Source organism: Bufo gargarizans, chromosome 3 (assembly GCF_014858855.1).
Source record: "Bufo gargarizans isolate SCDJY-AF-19 chromosome 3, ASM1485885v1, whole genome shotgun sequence".
Taxonomy (NCBI): domain Eukaryota; kingdom Metazoa; phylum Chordata; class Amphibia; order Anura; family Bufonidae; genus Bufo; species Bufo gargarizans.
In genome coordinates, this window is record NC_058082.1 from 422448780 (window position 1) to 422466510 (window position 17731).

The window sequence follows — 17731 nt, forward strand, 5'->3', positions numbered from 1 at the left end:
GGGTCCTATTATGTCTACGGCTACTCGACTGAAGGGTTCTTCAATTATGGGCAGGGATCTGAGTTTGGCTTTATAGCGATCCCCTCTCTTCCCTACCCTCTGGCAGGTATCGCACGTTTGACAGTATTGTCTAATATCCTTTGAGATACCTGGCTAGAAGAAGTTCTGTGTCAGCCGATGTTTCGTTCGGCTGATTCCTAAATGTCCTGATAATGGTATATCGTGCGCGATGCGCAGCAACTCTTGTCTATACTTTCGGGGTACCACTAACTGCTTAGTGGGCACGGGTATGGACCCTGCTACTACCTTCTCTGCATAGCGGTATATGAGACCTTTATCCCAAGCATATCTCTCTCCCTCCAACCCTCCTTGGTCCTTGTTAATCCTATCTTTATATACCTGCAGGGAGGGATCTAGGGCCACCTCACTGCCAAATTCCAGGGGGGCATCCCAGGGGAGAATAGGAGGGGTGTGTGGCATATTGTTTACCTGAGCCTTAGAGTGATCGGATGGAGCCGTGGTGCGTGCTTGCTGCCGGGTAACAACCGGGTAGGCCTCTTGGATAGTTGGTTGAGGGACAAAAGCAGAGGTGAGCTCCCCCAAGTCGTTGCCCAAAATAACATCAGCGGGCAAATCCTGCATAATTCCCACCTCCACGTTTCCATGCCCTGCCCCCCAATTCAAATGCACCTTGGCAGTGGGAACTTTGTAAATTGCTCCCCCTGCCACCCGTACAGCTACACAGTCTCCGGTGAGGGTGTGCTTAGGCACCAAATGATTTCGGACCAGGGTTAACGTGGCCCCAGAGTCACGTAATCCTTGTATACTCTTCCCCTCCATGTGTACCACCTGGCAGTGCCCCTGACGGTTGTCTGAGGCGGCTTGTATGGGGTTTACCTCGTGTAGGATCCCCAGAGGCTCTTCTATTGAGGTGATTGTGGATGTTGGGAGCACAGATTCTCTTTGGCAGCAGTGTACTGCAGCCCGATTGGGGGGAGAAGGACCCTGGTAGTTCCAGTTCTGGCGAGGTCGGTTACGTGGGCAGTCTCTCTGGATGTGCCCCTGTTGGTTGCAGGTGTGGCAGCGGATCGGTGGTCGGGTATTGTACCTAGGAGGGTACTGGTTGTGGCTCGCGGCTGGTCGTGGGTGAGCCAAGGTAGTCACTGCTGGCAGAGGGGTGGTAGATCCATACGTGGTCCGGTGTGGTGTGCGTTGGTCTCGTCTGGTGTCTTGGAACTCGTCAGCTAGCTTGGCTGCCTCTGGTAGGGTACGGGGTTTGCGATCTCGTACCCAATTTTGCAGTTCTGTGGTTAGTCCATTAAAAAACTGCTCCATTACTATTAACTGGAACATCTCTTCCATAGTGGTGACCCGTGTCGCTTCCATCCACCCCTTGGCGGCTCGTTGTAGTTGGTGTGCCCATTCAGTGTGTGAGTCTTTTGTTTGTTTCTTGATGTCCCGGAATTTGAGTCGGTATGCCTCAGAGGTAATGGCATACCGTGCTAGGATGGCTTGTTTGACTTTGTGATAATTCCTGATGTCTTCGTCTGGGACGGTTCGGTATGCCTCTGCGGCGCGGCCTGACAATCTACCTGCCAGCAGGGGTACTTGGTCGGCTGGGCTGATGTCGTGTAGCTGGCACAACCTTTCGAAATCCTGTAGGTATTCGTCAATATCACTTTCTCCTTCTGTGTAATTTTTAAAAGCTTGGTAGGGAATCTTAGCTTTTCCCTGGGTAGTGCTGGTGGGCGCTGGGGCTCTTTCCCCAACTCGCTGAATAGCGTTTTGCTTAGCTACAATGTACTCGTGTACATCTGCTATCAGTCTTTCTAGTGTCTCCACGGAGGGGGTGTTTGGGTAAAAAGCTAACCTGCTATTGAGCTCTCTTGCAAATTCCGTTGGCTCTGTCTCCTGTGGAGTTGCCGCAGTGGTCGCTCTGTCCCCCTCCATGAGTTCGGCCACAAGAGTAGCTTTGGTTTTGTTGCTGGCTTTTCTTCCCCTTGCTTCCAATAATTCCTTTAACGTAGTTCGTTTCAATGTTGCATAATTCATCTCCATTCACTGTTCGTTCGAATGACTGCACATATTCTTGAACTCCGGTATATCCGAATGGCTGTTTCAACGAACTGCTGCTTTGCTGTGCGGTTTGAATCCCGCCGCTTGCCACCAATTGTTGCGGAGCTTGAAGATATACCCTCAATATCTTCACTTAAATCCCCTTGTAGCTGAAGAAACAGGTCAATATTCAAGAGACAATTTCCCCAGTGACTGGACGACACACAGTTTGGGAGTCAACTGACTTTACTAGGCATGTGCACCTGCTTTCAAACCTCCAACAGCCTCATTTACATACAATACATAGATTACTATGGTACAAGGAGAGGTGGGGTCAGACAATAGCAAGGGCTGATGGGAGGATGAGGGGGGGAGGGGAAGAGGTACAGACAAGAAAGACATTCTATAAGTGGCGATGTTTGCCACAATGTGCAAGTGCATCGCTGCAATTTTTTTTAAAACTAGGCCACGCCTCTAACTCCGCTTAAAGCATAATTACTGATTCCGTCAGAATTGGGGATTGGTTAGGGGGGGGAGTGTAAACTTCTTTATTTTTTTCTTGCTCTTCAATATCCATTTAAATATTAGCACATAAATCATCTGATTATAGATATTTTATAGATATTTTAAGGTCTAAATTGTACAAAATAATAAAGTTCTGGTCTAATATACATGTAGAACAATACAGACACTTAAGTAGGGAGCAATTTAGTAAATCATTTAATGCACATTTATGTATTAATTCCCCAGGTAAAAAGAGGGACATTTAAGGATCAAAGAGCAGAGGGACTTGAGGTCAAAAAGAGGGACACTTGGGAGGCATGTTGCCGGACTCTAAGGCCCCTTTCAGACAAGCGGGTGTCACGCTGTGGGCTCGCAGCGCAACACGCGGCCTGAACTTCCAGCACTGCTGGGGTCACATAGCATTATGTTGATTTATGATGCTATGTAACCTTTAGAGGTCTGGAATGCATTAGATAACAGTGGCAGCATTATGTCAGTGTTATCCAATACATTCCAGAACTGTAAGAGTTACATAGCATCATAAATCAATATAATGCTATGCGACCCCCCTCAGTGCTGAAAGTTCAGGCCGAATGCTGCACTGCGAGTCCACAGCGTGACACCCGCTCATCTGAAAGGGACATAAAGCTTACCGCTGGATACTCATTGACTGTAATGAGCTCCAGTGGTGATCCAGCCTCTTTACGACTTAAATGCCGGGTTTCGGCCAGAATAAAAACATTGCATGGAGCGGTTTGTGGTCCAGCCGATAGCCAGTATTTCTGCTGGATCAGGCAACAAGACCAGCTTGCCGCAGATGCAGACGAGACCATAGTTTTCCGTTCTTCTGATCTGTCAGAACAGAAAAAAAAACACGGATCCTTTACTTTGAGCATCTGGTTTTGTAAATTCCATCCAAGATCCTCCTGCGTGGAGGACTTTTTCTCCTGTCTAAAATAACGGATCTCTGACGGAGCTGACAAAAACAGATGCAAAATGTGTACAACGGATCCTCAAAATAATAATAATTTTTATTTTCTGTTCTTCTGATGGATTAGAACAGAAAACAAAATGGGGAACTGAATCTGGCCTAAAAGGAACAAAAACTGGTGGGGTCCCAGAGGTTGCCTCTCTCTCCTACAATCTATGCTTCTTGGCATTGTCGTAAATCATTATTGCAGGAAGACACCTTTAAATGGGTTAACACTAGAGTTGAGCAAACACCTGGATGTTCGGGTTCGAGAAGTTCGGCCGAACTTCCCGGAAATGTTCGGGTTCGGGATCCGAACCCGACCCAAACTTCGTCCCGAACCCGAACCCCATTGAAGTCAATGGGGACCCAAACTTTCCGGCACTAAAAAGGCTGTAAAACAGCCCAGGAAGGAAAGAGCTAGAGGGCTGCAAAAGGCAGCAACATGTAGGTAAATCCCCTGCAAACAAATGTGGATAGGTAAATGAATAAAAATAAAAATAAAATAAATAAAAATTAACCAATATCAATTGGAGAGAGGTCCCATAGCAGAGAATCTGGCTTCACGTCACCCACCACTGTAACAGTCCATTGTCAGATATTTAGGCCCAGGCACCCAAGCAGAGGAGAGAGGTCCCTTAACAGAGAATCTGGCTTCATGTCAGCAGAAAACCCGTCTTCATGTCATAGCAGAGAATCATGCTTCACGTCACCCAACACTGGAACAGTCCATTGTCAGATATTTAGGCCCCGGCACCCAGGCAGAGGAGAGAGGTCCCGTAACAGAGAATCTGGCTTCATGTCAGCAGAGAATCAGTCTGTATGTCATAGCAGAGAATCAGGCTTCACGTCACCCACCACTGTAACAGTCCATTGTCATATATTTAGGCCCCGGCACCCAGGCAGAGGAGAGAGATCCCATAACAGAGAATCTGGCTTCATGTCAGCAGAGAATCAGTCTGCATGTCATAGCAGAGAATCAGGCTTCACGTCACCCACCACTGTAACAGTCCATTGTCATATATTTAGGCCCCGGCACCCAGACAGAGGAGAGAGGTCCCTTAACAGAGAATCTGGCTTCATGTCAGCAGAGAATCAGTCTGCATGTCATAGCAGAGAATCAGGCTTCACGTCACCCACCACTGTAACAGTCCATTGTCATATATTTAGGCCCCGGCACCCAGGCAGAGGAGAGAGGTCCCGTAACAGAGAATCTGGCTTCATGTCAGCAGAGAATCAGTCTGCATGTCATAGCAGAGAATCAGGCTTCACGTCACCCACCACTGTAACAGTCCATTGTCATATATTTAGGCCCCGGCACCCAGGCAGAGGAGAGAGGTCCCGTAACAGAGAATCTGGCTTTATTTCAGCAGAGAATCAGACTTCATGTCATAGCAGAGAATCATGCTTTACGTCACCCAACACTGGAACAGTCCATTGTCAGATATTTAGGCCCAGGCACCCAGGCAGAGGAGAGGTTCATTCAACTTTGGGTTGCCCCGCAATATAATGGTAAAATGAAAATAAAAATAGGATTGAATGAGGAAGTGCCCTGGAGTACAATAATATATGGTTAAGGGGAGGTAGTTAATGTCTAATCTGCACAAGGGATGGACAGGTCCTGTGGGATCCATGCCTGGTTCATTTTTATGAACGTCAGCTTGTCCACATTGGCTGTAGACAGGCGGCTGCGTTTGTCTGTAATGACGCCCCCTGCCGTGCTGAATACACGTTCAGACAAAACGCTGGCCGCCGGGCAGGCCAGCACCTCCAAGGCATAAACGGCTAGCTCTGGCCACGTGGAAAATTTAGAGACCCAGAAGTTGAATGGGGCCGAACCATCAGTCAGTACGTGGAGGGGTGTGCACACGTACTGTTCCACCATGTTAGTGAAATGTTGCCTCCTGCTAACACGTTGCGTATCAGGTGGTGGTGCAGTTAGCTGTGGCGTGTTGACAAAACTTTTCCACATCTCTGCCATGCTAACCCTGCCCTCAGAGGAGCTGGCCGTGACACAGCTGCCTTGGCGACCTCTTGCTCCTCCTCTGCCTTGGACTTGGGCTTCCACTTGTTCCCCTGTGACATTTGGGAATGCTCTCAGTAGCGCGTCTACCAACGTGCGCTTGTACTCGCGCATCTTCCTATCACGTTCCTATCACGTTCCAGTTCCAGTGCACGTTCCACATTGTCTTTGTACCGTGGATCCAGCAGGGTGGCAACCCAGTAGTCCGCACACAGTTAAAATGTGGGCAACTCTGCTGTCGTTGCGCAGGCACTGCAGCATGTAGTCGCTCATGTGTGCCAGGCTGCCCAGAGGTAAGGACAAGCTGTCCTCTGTGGGAGGCGTATCGTCATCGTCCTGCGTTTCCCCCCAGCCACGCACCAGTGATGGGCCCGAGCTGCGTTGGCTGCCACCCCGCTGTGACCATGCTTCATCCTCATCCTCCTCCACCTCATCCTCGTCCTCGAGTAGTGGGCCCTGGCTGGCCACATTTGTACCTGGCCTCTGCTGTTGCAAAAAACCTCCCTCTGACTCACTTCGAAGAGACTGGCCTGAAAGTGCTAAAAATGACCCCTCTTCCTCCTCCTCCTCCTCCTGGGCCACCTCCTCTTCCATCATCGCCCTAAGTGTTTTCTCAAGGAGACATAGAAGTGGTATTGTAACGCTGATAACGGCGTCATCGCCACTGGCCATGTTGGTGGAGTACTCGAAACAGCGCAACAGGGCACACAGGTCTCGCATGAAGGCCCAGTCATTGGTGGTGAAGTGGTGCTGTTCCGCAGTGCGACTGACCCGTGCGTGCTGCAGCTGAAACTCCACTATGGCCTGCTGCTGCTCGCACAGTCTGTCCAGCATGTGCAAGGTGGAGTTCCACCTGGTGGGCACTTCGCATATGAGGCGGTGAGCGGGAAGGCCTAAGTTATGCTGTAGCGCAGACAGGCAAGCAGCGTCAGGATGTGAACGCCGGAAGCGCGAACAGACGGCCCGCACTTTATGCAGTAGCTCTGACATGTCGGGGTAGTTGTGAATGAACTTCTGCACCACCAAATTCAGCCAGGCAAGGGATGTGCGTCAAACCGGCTATTCCCAGAGCTGCAACGAGATTTCGCCCATTATCGCACACCACCAGGCCGGGCTTGAGGCTCACCGGCAGCAACCACTCGTCGGTCTGTTGTTCTATACCCCGCCACAACTGTGTGCGGTGTGGGGCCTGTCCCCCAAACATATGAGTTTCAGAATGGCCTGCTGACGTTTACCCCGGGCCGTACTGAAGTTGGTGGTGAAGGTGTGTGGCTGACTGGATGAGCAGGTGGAAGAAGAGGAGGAGGAAGCTGAGTAGGAGGTGGCAACAGGAGGCAAAGAATGTTGCCCTGCGATCCTTGGCGGCGGAAGGACGTGCGCCCAGCTGCCACTACATTTACCCAGTGTGCAGTTAGGGAGATATAGCGTCCCTGGCCGTGCTTACTGGTCCATGTATCTGTGGTTAGGTGGACCTTGCCACAGATGGCGTTGCGCAGTGCACACTTGATTTTATCGGATGCTTGGTTGTGCAGGGAAGGCACGGCTCTCTTGGAGAAGTAGCGCCAGCTGGGAACAACATACTGTGGGACAGCAAGCGACATGAGCTGTTTGAAGCTGTCTGTGTCCACCAGCCTAAATGACAGCATTTCATAGGCCAATAGTTTAGAAATGCTGGCATTCAGGGCCAGGGATCGAGGGTGGCTAGGTGGGAATTTACACTTTCTCTCAAATGTTTGTGAGATGGAGAGCTGAATGCTGCCGTGTGACATGGTTGAGATGCTTGGTGACGGAGGTGGTGGTGGTACATCCCGTTTGCTGGGCGGCAGGTGCCAACGTTCCTCCAGAGGCGGAGGAAGAGGCCGAGGCGGCAGCAGAAGAGGCCGGCGGCAGCAGCAGAAGAGGTAGCAGGGGGAGCCTGAGTGACTTCCTTGTTTTTAAGGTGTTTACTCCACTGCAGTTCATGCTTTGCATGCAGGTGCCTGGTCATGCAGGTTGTGCTAAGGTTCAGAACGTTAATGCCTCGCTTCAGGCTCTGATGGCACAGCGTGCAAACCACTCGGGTCTTGCCATCAGCACATTGTTTGAAGAAGTGCCATGCCAGGGAACTCCTTGAAGCTGCCTTTGGGGTGCTCGGTCCCAGATGGCGGCGGTCAGTAGCAGGCGGAGTCTCTTGGCGGCGGGTGTTCTGCTTTTGCCCACTGCTCCCTCTTTTGCTACGCTGTTGGCTTGGTCTCACCACTGCCTCTTCCCTTGAACTGTGAAAGTCAGTGGCACGACCTTCATTCCATGTGGGGTCTAGGACCTCATCGTCCCCTGCATCGTCTTCCACCCAGTCTTGATCCCTGACCTCCTGTTCAGTCTGCACACTGCAGAAAGACGCAGCAGTTGGCACCTGTGTTTCGTCATCATCAGAGACGTGCTGAGGTGGTATTCCCATGTCCTCATCATCAGGAAACATAAGTGGTTGGGCGTCAGTGCATTCTATGTCTTCCACCGCTGGGAAAGGGCTAGGTGGATGCCCTTGGGAAACCCTGCCAGCGGAGTCTTCAAACAGCATAAGAGACTGCTGCATAACTTGAGGCTCAGACAGTTTCCCTGGTATGCATGGGGGTGATGTGACAGACTGATGGGCTTGGTTTTCAGGCGCCATCTGTGCGCTTTCTGCAGAAGACTGGGTGGGAGATAATGTGAACATGCTGGATCCACTGTCGGCCACCCAATTGACTAATGCCTGTGTCTGCTCAGGCCTTACCATCCTTAGAACGGCATTGGGCCCCACCAAATATCGCTGTAAATTATGGCGGCTACTGGGACCTGAGGTAGTTGGTACACTAGGACGTGTGGCTGTGGCAGAACGGCCACGTCCTCTCCCAGCACCAGAGGGTCCACTAACACCACCACAACCATGTCCGCTTCCCTTACTAGATGTTTTCCTCATTGTTACCGTTCACCACAATAAGAAAAATATTATTTGGCCCAATGTATTGAATTCAAATTCAGGCCTTTTTTACAGACACCTAACACACCTGGCTATCTATTTAGGTACCGTATTACACTAATAAAGGCACAGCAGTAACGACAGATTTAGCTGAATAGAAATTTGAAGCCTAGTATTTAGGCGCTGGATGACAGATATACGTTTACGGACAGAATTAGACTTGGAATTGCACAATAGCGTTTGTGTGAAGTTATTCAGAATGACCCTATGTGCACCGTGAATCTTATATACCCTTTTAGGGATAGATTTAAAGTAGGTCTGATACAGCAGAAACCACTAAATTAGGAAATTGCTAAATTGGGAATTGTATTTCAACCCAGAACAAAAACTGTGCTTTGACGGACACTAAATAACTTGACCAGCTACAGCAATAATGACAGATTTGGATGAATATAAATTTGAGGCCTATTTTTTAGGCGCTGGGTGACAGGTATACGTTTACACACAGAATTAGACTTGGAATTGCACAGTAGCGTGTGTGTGAACTTATTGAGAATAACCCTATCTGCACCGTGAATCTTATATACCCTTTTAGGGATAGATTTAAAGTAGGTCTGATACAGCAGAAACCACTAAATTAGGAAATTGCTAAATTGGGAATTGTATTTCAACCCAGAACAAAAACCGTGCTTTGACGGACACTAAATAACTTGACCAGCTACAGCAATAATGACAGATTTGGAGGAATATAAATTTGAGGTCTATTTTTTAGGCGCTGGGTGACAGGTATACGTTTACACACAGAAATAGACTTGGAATTGCACAGTAGCGTGTGTGTGAACTTATTGAGAATAACCCTATCTGCACCGTGAATCTTATATACCCTTTTAGGGATAGATTTAAAGTAGGTCTGATACAGCAGAAACCACTAAATTAGGAAATTGCTAAATTGGGAATTGTATTTCAACCCAGAACAAAAACTGTGCTTTGACGGACACTAAAAAACTTGACCAGCCACAGCATCAACCACAGATTTAGATGAATGTAAATTTGAGGCCTAGTATTTAGGCGCTGGGTGAAAGGTATACGTTTACAGACAGAATTAGACTTGGAAATGCACAGTAGCATGTGTGTGAAGTTATTGAGAATGACCCTATCTGCACCTTGAATCTTATATACCCTTTTAATGAATAGATTTAAAGTAGCCCTGATACAGCAGAAACCACTAATTTAGGAAATTGCTAAGTTGGGAATTGTATTTCAACCCTGAACAAAAATATATCCTTTGCCAGACAGCAGACAGTATTACAATTGGCTGGCCACAGCCGAAACACCAGATTTAGGGTACTGCTATTTTGGCAATTGTATTTCACCCCTCAATAAAATAGCAAGCACAGCCAAGCCCCTGATGTAGGATATAGCCAAAAAATAACCACACTATTGATGGTTAAATGCACTTGGTGACAGCTTCAACCTGATGTAGGATATAGCCAAAAAATAACCACACTATTGACGGTTAAATAAACTTGGTGACAGCTTGACCCTGATGTAGGATATAGCCAAAGAACAACCACACTATTGATGGTTAAATGCACTTGGTGTGACAGCTTGACCCTGATGTAGGATATAGCCAAAGAACAACCACACTATTGATGGTTAAATGCACTTGGTGACAGGCTCAGCTTGCCCCTGATGTAGTATATGGCCAAAAAATAACCACACTATTGATGGTTAAATGCACTTGGTGTGACAGCTTGACCCTGATGTAGGATATAGCCAAAAAACAACCACACTATTGAGGGTTAAATGCACTTGGTGACAGGCTCAGCTTGCCCCTGATGTAGTATATGGCCAAAAAAATAACCACACTATTGATGGTTAAATGCACTTGGTGTGACAGCTTGACCCTGATGTAGGATATAGCCAAAAAACAACCACACTATTGAGGGTTAAATGCACTTGGTGACAGGCTCAGCTTGCCCCTATTGTAGTATATGGCCAAAAAAATAACCACACTATTGATGGTTAAATGCACTTGGTGTGACAGCTTGACCCTGATGTAGGATATAGCCAAAAAATAACCACACTATTGATGGTTAAATGCACTTGGTGTGACAGCTTGACCCTGATGTAGGATATAACCAAAAAATAACCACATTATTGATGGTTAAATGCACTTAGTGACAGCTTGCCCCTAATGTAGGATATAGCCAAAGAACAACCACACTATTGATGGTTAAATGCACTTGGTGACAGCTTCACCCTGATGTAGGATATAGCCAAAAAACAACCACACTATTGATGGTTAAATGCACTTGGTGACAGGCTCAGCTTGACCCTGATGTAGTATATGGCCAAAAAATAACCACACTATTGATGGTTAAATGCACTTGGTGTGACAGCTTGACCCTGATGTAGGATCTAGCCAAAAAATAACCACACTATTGATGGTTAAATGTACTTGGTGGAAGCTTGTGCTGGCGCACCACAAGACACTAAATGGCCACCGATCACCCCAGAAAAAAGTGAATGAAAAACGCTCTGGGCAGCCTAAAAACAGTGAGCAATTGAATAGCAGCAGTTCAATGATCCACAGCTGCAGATCGATCACTGAATGAAGTCTTTTGGAGGAGTTAATCACTGCCTAATCTCGCCCTAACGTCGCAGCTGCAACCTCTCCCTACACTGATCAGAGCAGAGTGACGTGCGGCGCTACGTGACTCCAGCTTAAATAGAGGCTGGATCACATGCTGCACTGGCCAATCACAGCCATGCCAATAGTAGGCATGGCTGTGATGGCCTCTTGGGGCAAGTAGTATGACGCTTGTTGATTGGCTGCTTTGCAGCCTTTCAAAAAGCGCCAAGAAAGCGACGAACACCGAACCCGAACTTTTACTAAAATGTTCGGGTTCGGGTCCGTGTCACGGACACCCCAAAATTCGGTACGAACCCGAACTATACAGTTCGGGTTCACTCATCCCTAGTTAACACCTATCCACAGGGTAGTAGAGGAGTGTCTGTTTGGTTGGGGTGTGACCAAGAACTGACCCGCCGATCATGAAAACAGAGTGGTCATATGCCCCCCGTAGCGTTGGTCAAGCATACATGGTTCCAGTACATCTCTTTAAGGGCTCATTCACACAAAAGTATTTTCTTTCCGTGTCCGTTCCGTTTTTTTTTTGCAGACCATATGCGGAACCATTCATTTCAATTGTTCCGCAAAAAACGGAAGTTACTCCGTGTGCATTCCATTTCCGTATTTCCGTTCCGCAAAAAAATAGAACATGTCCTATTATTGTCTGCATTACGGACAAGGATAGCACTGTTCTATTAGGGGCCAGCTGTTCCGTTCCGCAAAATACGGAATGCACACGGACGTCATCCGTATTTTTTTTGCTGATCCGTTTTTCACAATGTATAGTAAAATATATACGGTTGTGTGCATGAGGCCTAAGCCTGGAGAAGAGCAGCCATATAGAGAGCGCTGAGCGGGCATGCCCGACTGCTGGTCTATTCATATGGGAAAGGCACAGGACCCCATTCACGTGATCGTGGGAATCCAGCAGTGATCAGCTTAATCTTGAGACAATCCTTTTAATGTCCTCTTCTGTCATACAGATTTATGGTTAATAGATTAAAAGCATGTTCTGAGATGTGATTTGCATATTGTTGACATACTGATGGGTTAATTGACTTCCCATAAAACGGCCCTTGTAGGTTTATGTATGTGTGTGAAAAAATACTGCGCCCAGCAACTAAGTGATCATCTGAATACTGGGCTGCAGAATGTTAGCGCTATGTAAGCAATGGGGAAGAAAAAACACTTAATAGCTCCTCTCCATGCAAGTCAAAGGGACTAGTCCAGTCCTAAAATGAGCTGATAGCGACCTTAAATGGCTCCTCATATACATTAGATGGTGACCTGGTGCCATGGTGGGTTCACTTGACAATACATACATTTTTAGAACCAATTGAAGTCCATGGGGCTATTCACATGCTGTTTTTTTCATGGCCAGGTGGACCCCCATAGAAATCAATAGGACAGCTTTTAATGGATGTTTAGACACCAGTCTAATGGCCATTAAAAATGGGAACACTGTGTAAAAAAAAAAAAAGGCCCTTTAGGGGTTAAAATAAAAAAACATACTCACTTCATCCACTTTGAGTGTGGGAACACTTGCTCTGCACTGGAGGCAGCAGGACCTGACACTCCCGGCGTCGTGACGTCACATATGATGTCATCACGCTGGGATCGCAGGTCCTGCCTCCAGTGAGGAGCGAGTGTCCCATCGCGTGCAAGGGGATGAGGTGAGTATCTATATATATATAATTTTAAAAAAATCATCATTATTATTATTATTGTTAGGGGGTGGTGGTGGCACTAATTCTATAAACCAGGGGCACTGGGGGCCTTTACTTATACTAGGGGCACCAGGGGGTCATTCTTTATACTGGGGGGTAGCATGAATAACATAATGTATACTTAGGGTACTGCAGGGGTTGGGATTTAAAAAGTGGAAAGCCAATGAAATGCATCCGCTTTTAACAGCCATTAAAAACTGAATCCTTTTCAAGGTTGTGTTCACCAATTTAAAAGGGTTTTCTGACTTTTTAAGGCTATATGCACACGACTGTATGTGTTTTGCGGTTTGCAAATTGTGGATCTGCAAAAACAAAACGGATGCCATCCGTTTTTTTTTTTTTTTGTGGATCCATTGTAACAATGCCTAAAATGGACAAGAATAGGACATGATCTATTTTTTTTTTTGCGGGGCTACGGAACGGACATACTGATGCGGACAGCACACTGAATTGGGTCCGCATCGTATCCGCAAAAAAAAAAACGCGAACGAACACGGAAACAAAATGCGTTCATGTGCATCAGGCCTTAGGCCTCATGCACACGACCATTGTTGTGTCCCGTGTCCGTTGTTCCTTTTTCTGTGATTTTATGCGGACCCACTGACTTTCAATGGGTTCTTGGAAAACTCGGCTAATGCACCGTTTGTCATCTGCGTCCGTGATCCGTGTTTCCAGTCCGTGAAAAAAATATGACCTGTCCTATTTTTTTTTTCACGGACAACGGTTTGCGGACCCATTCAAGTTAATGGGTCCGTGAAAAAACACGGATGCACACAAGAGTGTCATCCGTGTCCGCGCATCCGTTTTTTTTCCTATGATTTGCATGGCAAACTAAACTTAGATTTTTTTTTACTTTCCTTCATGTTTGGAGATCCTCCAAAAATAAAGGAAGACACACGGAAACAAAAACGGACACGGATCACTGAACAACGGAACCCCTTTTTTCGGACCGCAAAAAAAAAATACTGTCGTGTGCATGAGGCCTTACACTGATGACCCATCCTCAGCATAGGTCATCAGTACCTGATCGACGGGGGTCCGACACTTGGGACCCCCTGGGACAATGTATAGTGGCTGCGCTTTGGGCTAAGCTGTGTCTAAGCCACGTGACCCATGAAGGTATCGTCACTGGCCTAGGGTGAGTTGTGAGAAGGCCACGGAGCTACGGGCCTTCTCAAATAGCTGATCGGGGTCGTGGGTGTCAGACCCCCACTGGTTAGATACTGATGACCTCTCCAGAGGATAGACGAAAAAAAAGGAATGGCGCCGGCAGCATCTCACATCATCCAATTTTTATTGCGACCTCAAGAAAAATACAGCAACGTTTCGGCTAAAACTCAACCTTTGTCAAGCCCAATGACATCCACATTATTACACATATATATACCCCCCATAAAAACACCCCCCCTCTCAATCACCAATGTTAATCACTGTTCATTTCATCTACCAATCACTTTTGGCCATGTAATGGGTTATTACCTTCCACCTGGTCATAACCATAGTATGGCGGTGTTGGCTATGTCGGCGTTGTCCCATGTGAAGTGCGCAACTGCGCACAGCTGCACTTACTTGATAGGGTGTATCTCCGTGTCCACGGCAACTGACGGCACTCGTTCGTGCAGCCAATCGACTGTCTCCATATCCACCTGACGCGCGCAATCTCGTGTAATGTCCGCTGACGTCATCAAGACCCGCCCTTGTGCGTCAAATAATCGTAACATGCGGACACTCACGTACGGCGTCATTACAGCGCAAAATCACCAGTGCCATGGTAATGGGGACGCATCCTCAATTCAAAAAGAATCATGCCTATACCTTCAATAAGACAAACTCATTCAGATCAGTCTATCCAATGATCGCATGAATCGCATGATTAACCTGGCCATATAGCCTATAATACATTCATCTACATATCACATGGAACACCTCCGATTGTTATAGGAAAAAGGTACATGATTAGATGACATATGATGTATACAATACATTATTTCTATCCACGACACAGATACATTATATAAACCCCCTATTCGTGGAATTATGACACATCAGTTAATTTAAAGACATCTGGCCAGGTTAATCATGCGATTGTTTGCCTATGATAATCGGAGCTGTCCCATGCGATCATTGGATAGACTGATCTGAATGAGTTTGTCTTATTGAAGGTATAGGCATAATTCATTTTGAATTGAGGATGCGTCCCCGTTACCATGGCACTGGTGATTTTGCGATGTAATGATGCCGTACGTGAGTGTCCGCATGTTACGATTATTTGACGCACAAGGGCGCGTCTTGATGACGTCAGCGGACACGTGATTGCGCGCGTCAGGTGGATATGGAGACAGTCGATTGGCTGCACGAACGAGCGCCGTCAGTTGCCGTGGACACGGAGATACACCCTATCAAGTAAGTGCAGCTGTGCGCAGTTGCGCACTTCACATGGGACAACGCCGACATAGCCAACACCGCCATACTATGGTTATGACCAGGTGGAAGGTAATAACCCATTACATGGCCAAAAGTGATTGGTAGATGAAATGAACAGTGATTAACATTGGTGATTGAGAGGGGGGGTGTTTTTATGGGGGGTATATATATGTGTAATAATGTGGATGTCATTGGGCTTGACAAAGGCTGAGTTTCAGCCGAAACGTTGCTGTATTTGTCTTGAGGTCGCAATAAAAATTGGATGATGTGAGATGTTGCCGGCGCCATTCCTTTTTTTTCGTTCATCATATGGCCTGTTGGATCAAGGGTCAATGGTGAGGCTGTTGCATCGTATTTTTATATCGACCAAGGACCGTGTAGTGCTGCTTCTACTCACATTTTACTGCTCTCCAGAGGGTAGGTCATCAGTACGAAAAAGTTGGAAAATCGTTTTTACCCCCTCAGAAACAATGATGAATTTACTTGTCAGTTGCAAAGCTTATAAAGTCAGAGCGATCCCTTGGGCAGAGCTCTCTTACTGGTCATACTGTCATCTCCCCTTGGTGACACGCTCAGTAATGGTTTCCTTTGGTCTATAAGATAGACGCAGACAGTCAAATGTCAAAGTGACTTCTGATGAGACATCAGCCCTTCCCCGCATCCCCTGAGGACATGACCTGCACGTCAGTGACAGAACCAATTCTACCGCTTTCCAACAAAGCTTGGGGCCTACAGACCTTCAGTAACGCCTCGGTTATACGGCTGGGGCTACACGGTGACATAAAAGTCGGGCAGCATCACATCTAATGGAGCAATGATGCAGTCACAAATATCCTTCTATTAGGCCACACCCCCTTTTGTTCGCCGTTCCCTCAATGAACGTTTGGACACCGGAGGCGAGTCAGATAACGCAGCATCCCAGCGCCACATACGGCGAGAGCTCATGGAGGGAACCTGGGAGATTTGCCATGTTTGCCAGCTTGTCCTAGGAGTCTTTCCTTTTTGGACATTCTGGAAGAGTTGGCAAGTACCATCTAAATATGATGAGGGAGATTTAGGATGACTGTCTCTAAAAACGGAAACTGTTTGTTGCCCGTAGCAACCACTCAGTGCAGCATTATAAAAAAATTCAAGCGGTGATGGGTTGCTATGGGCAACAAAGAGCTTTCATGAGTAAAATGCTGTCATGGGGAGATGATCTCTGGGACTACAGCTGTCTGCACGTCTCACGACCAGATGTATTTTGCGGTCTGCAAAACACGGATCCACAAAAAATCCAGATGACGTCCATGTGCATTCCGTATTTTGCGAAACGGAACAGCTGGCCCCTAATAGAACAGTCCCATCCTTGTCCGTAATGCGGACAATAATAGGACATGTTCTATTCTTTGGCGGAACGGACATACGGGAACAGAATGCACAGGGAGTAACTTCCATTGAAATGAATGGTTCCACATACGGTCCACAAAAAAACAAAAACGGAACGGACACGGAAAGAAAATACGGGGGTGTGCATGAGCCGGTATGACCTATTGAGAAAACTCCAGGCTATACAGACCCTACTATAGAAAAGGGAAGGAACTGCTGCCAGTGTCATCACGTATGGAAAGGTGGGCACTACAAAATACAGAAGCCCTTATAGGGATGCGACATCTCGGGCAGATGCGCCAACTTTCACTTTCAGCGACAATTGTGTGAGACACGAGCATTACATAATCCTCCGATCACATGTACACACATCCTACAACACAAAGTCACCACCGTGTCCTGCCCTACATCTGGATGGCATGCATCTCCTCCCCCTGACCCTGGCACATCCCCCCCTAAGGACAGGCAGCAGCCTGGCATGTCGCTGAGACCTTTCCTAGGGCGGAGCCAACGTGACACATCGAGGGCTTGTAAGCAGAGGAAGGAGGCTGGCTGCTGGCTCACATTCACAGGGCAGCTGCTCGCTCTCCTGCTGTCAGCTCCTGGGCAAAGGTGGACAGGAAGGGCATCCCCCGAGCGCCTGGCACCGCTGCCACCAGTCCTCTCACTGAGCAGGGGGGACACAGCTAAGGTAAGCAGGGATGTGCCTGTTAAAGGGGCAGCTTCCCAGTGCCCACTGCTTGTCTTCAGACTAGAAATGGTTAACACTGCATGTACTTTTATTTCAGTAAGTTTTTTATTGCCTAGTGCTGTGGCATCTTGCCTATAGTATGTGGGCACCTGGGGCATGGTGTATACCTAGCTCTGTATGGATGCTGCCTGTCAGTGTATACTAATGCAGTGGCATCTTGCCTATGGCACAGGGGGTATGTGGGCACCTGGGACATGGTGTATACCTAGCTCTGTATGGATGCTGCCTGTCAGTGTATACTAATGCAGTGGCATCTTGCTATGGTACAGGAGGTATGTGGGCACCTGGGGCATGGTGTATACATAGCTCTGTATGGATGCTGCCTGTCAGTGTATA

General features: G+C 47.4%; 1 protein-coding gene across 1 annotated transcript in view; it reads left to right on the forward strand.

The window, feature by feature from the left end:
- Positions 1 to 17046: 17046 nt before the first annotated feature.
- The window catches only part of CDK18 (cyclin dependent kinase 18), a 136167-nt gene continuing 135482 nt past the window's right edge, over positions 17047 to 17731 (forward strand). The window contains exon 1 of the mRNA XM_044286270.1: positions 17047 to 17335. Coding sequence (XP_044142205.1) covers positions 17123 to 17335 — 213 coding nt within the window. The 5' untranslated portion in view covers positions 17047 to 17122. The remainder of the gene's footprint in view (positions 17336 to 17731) is intronic.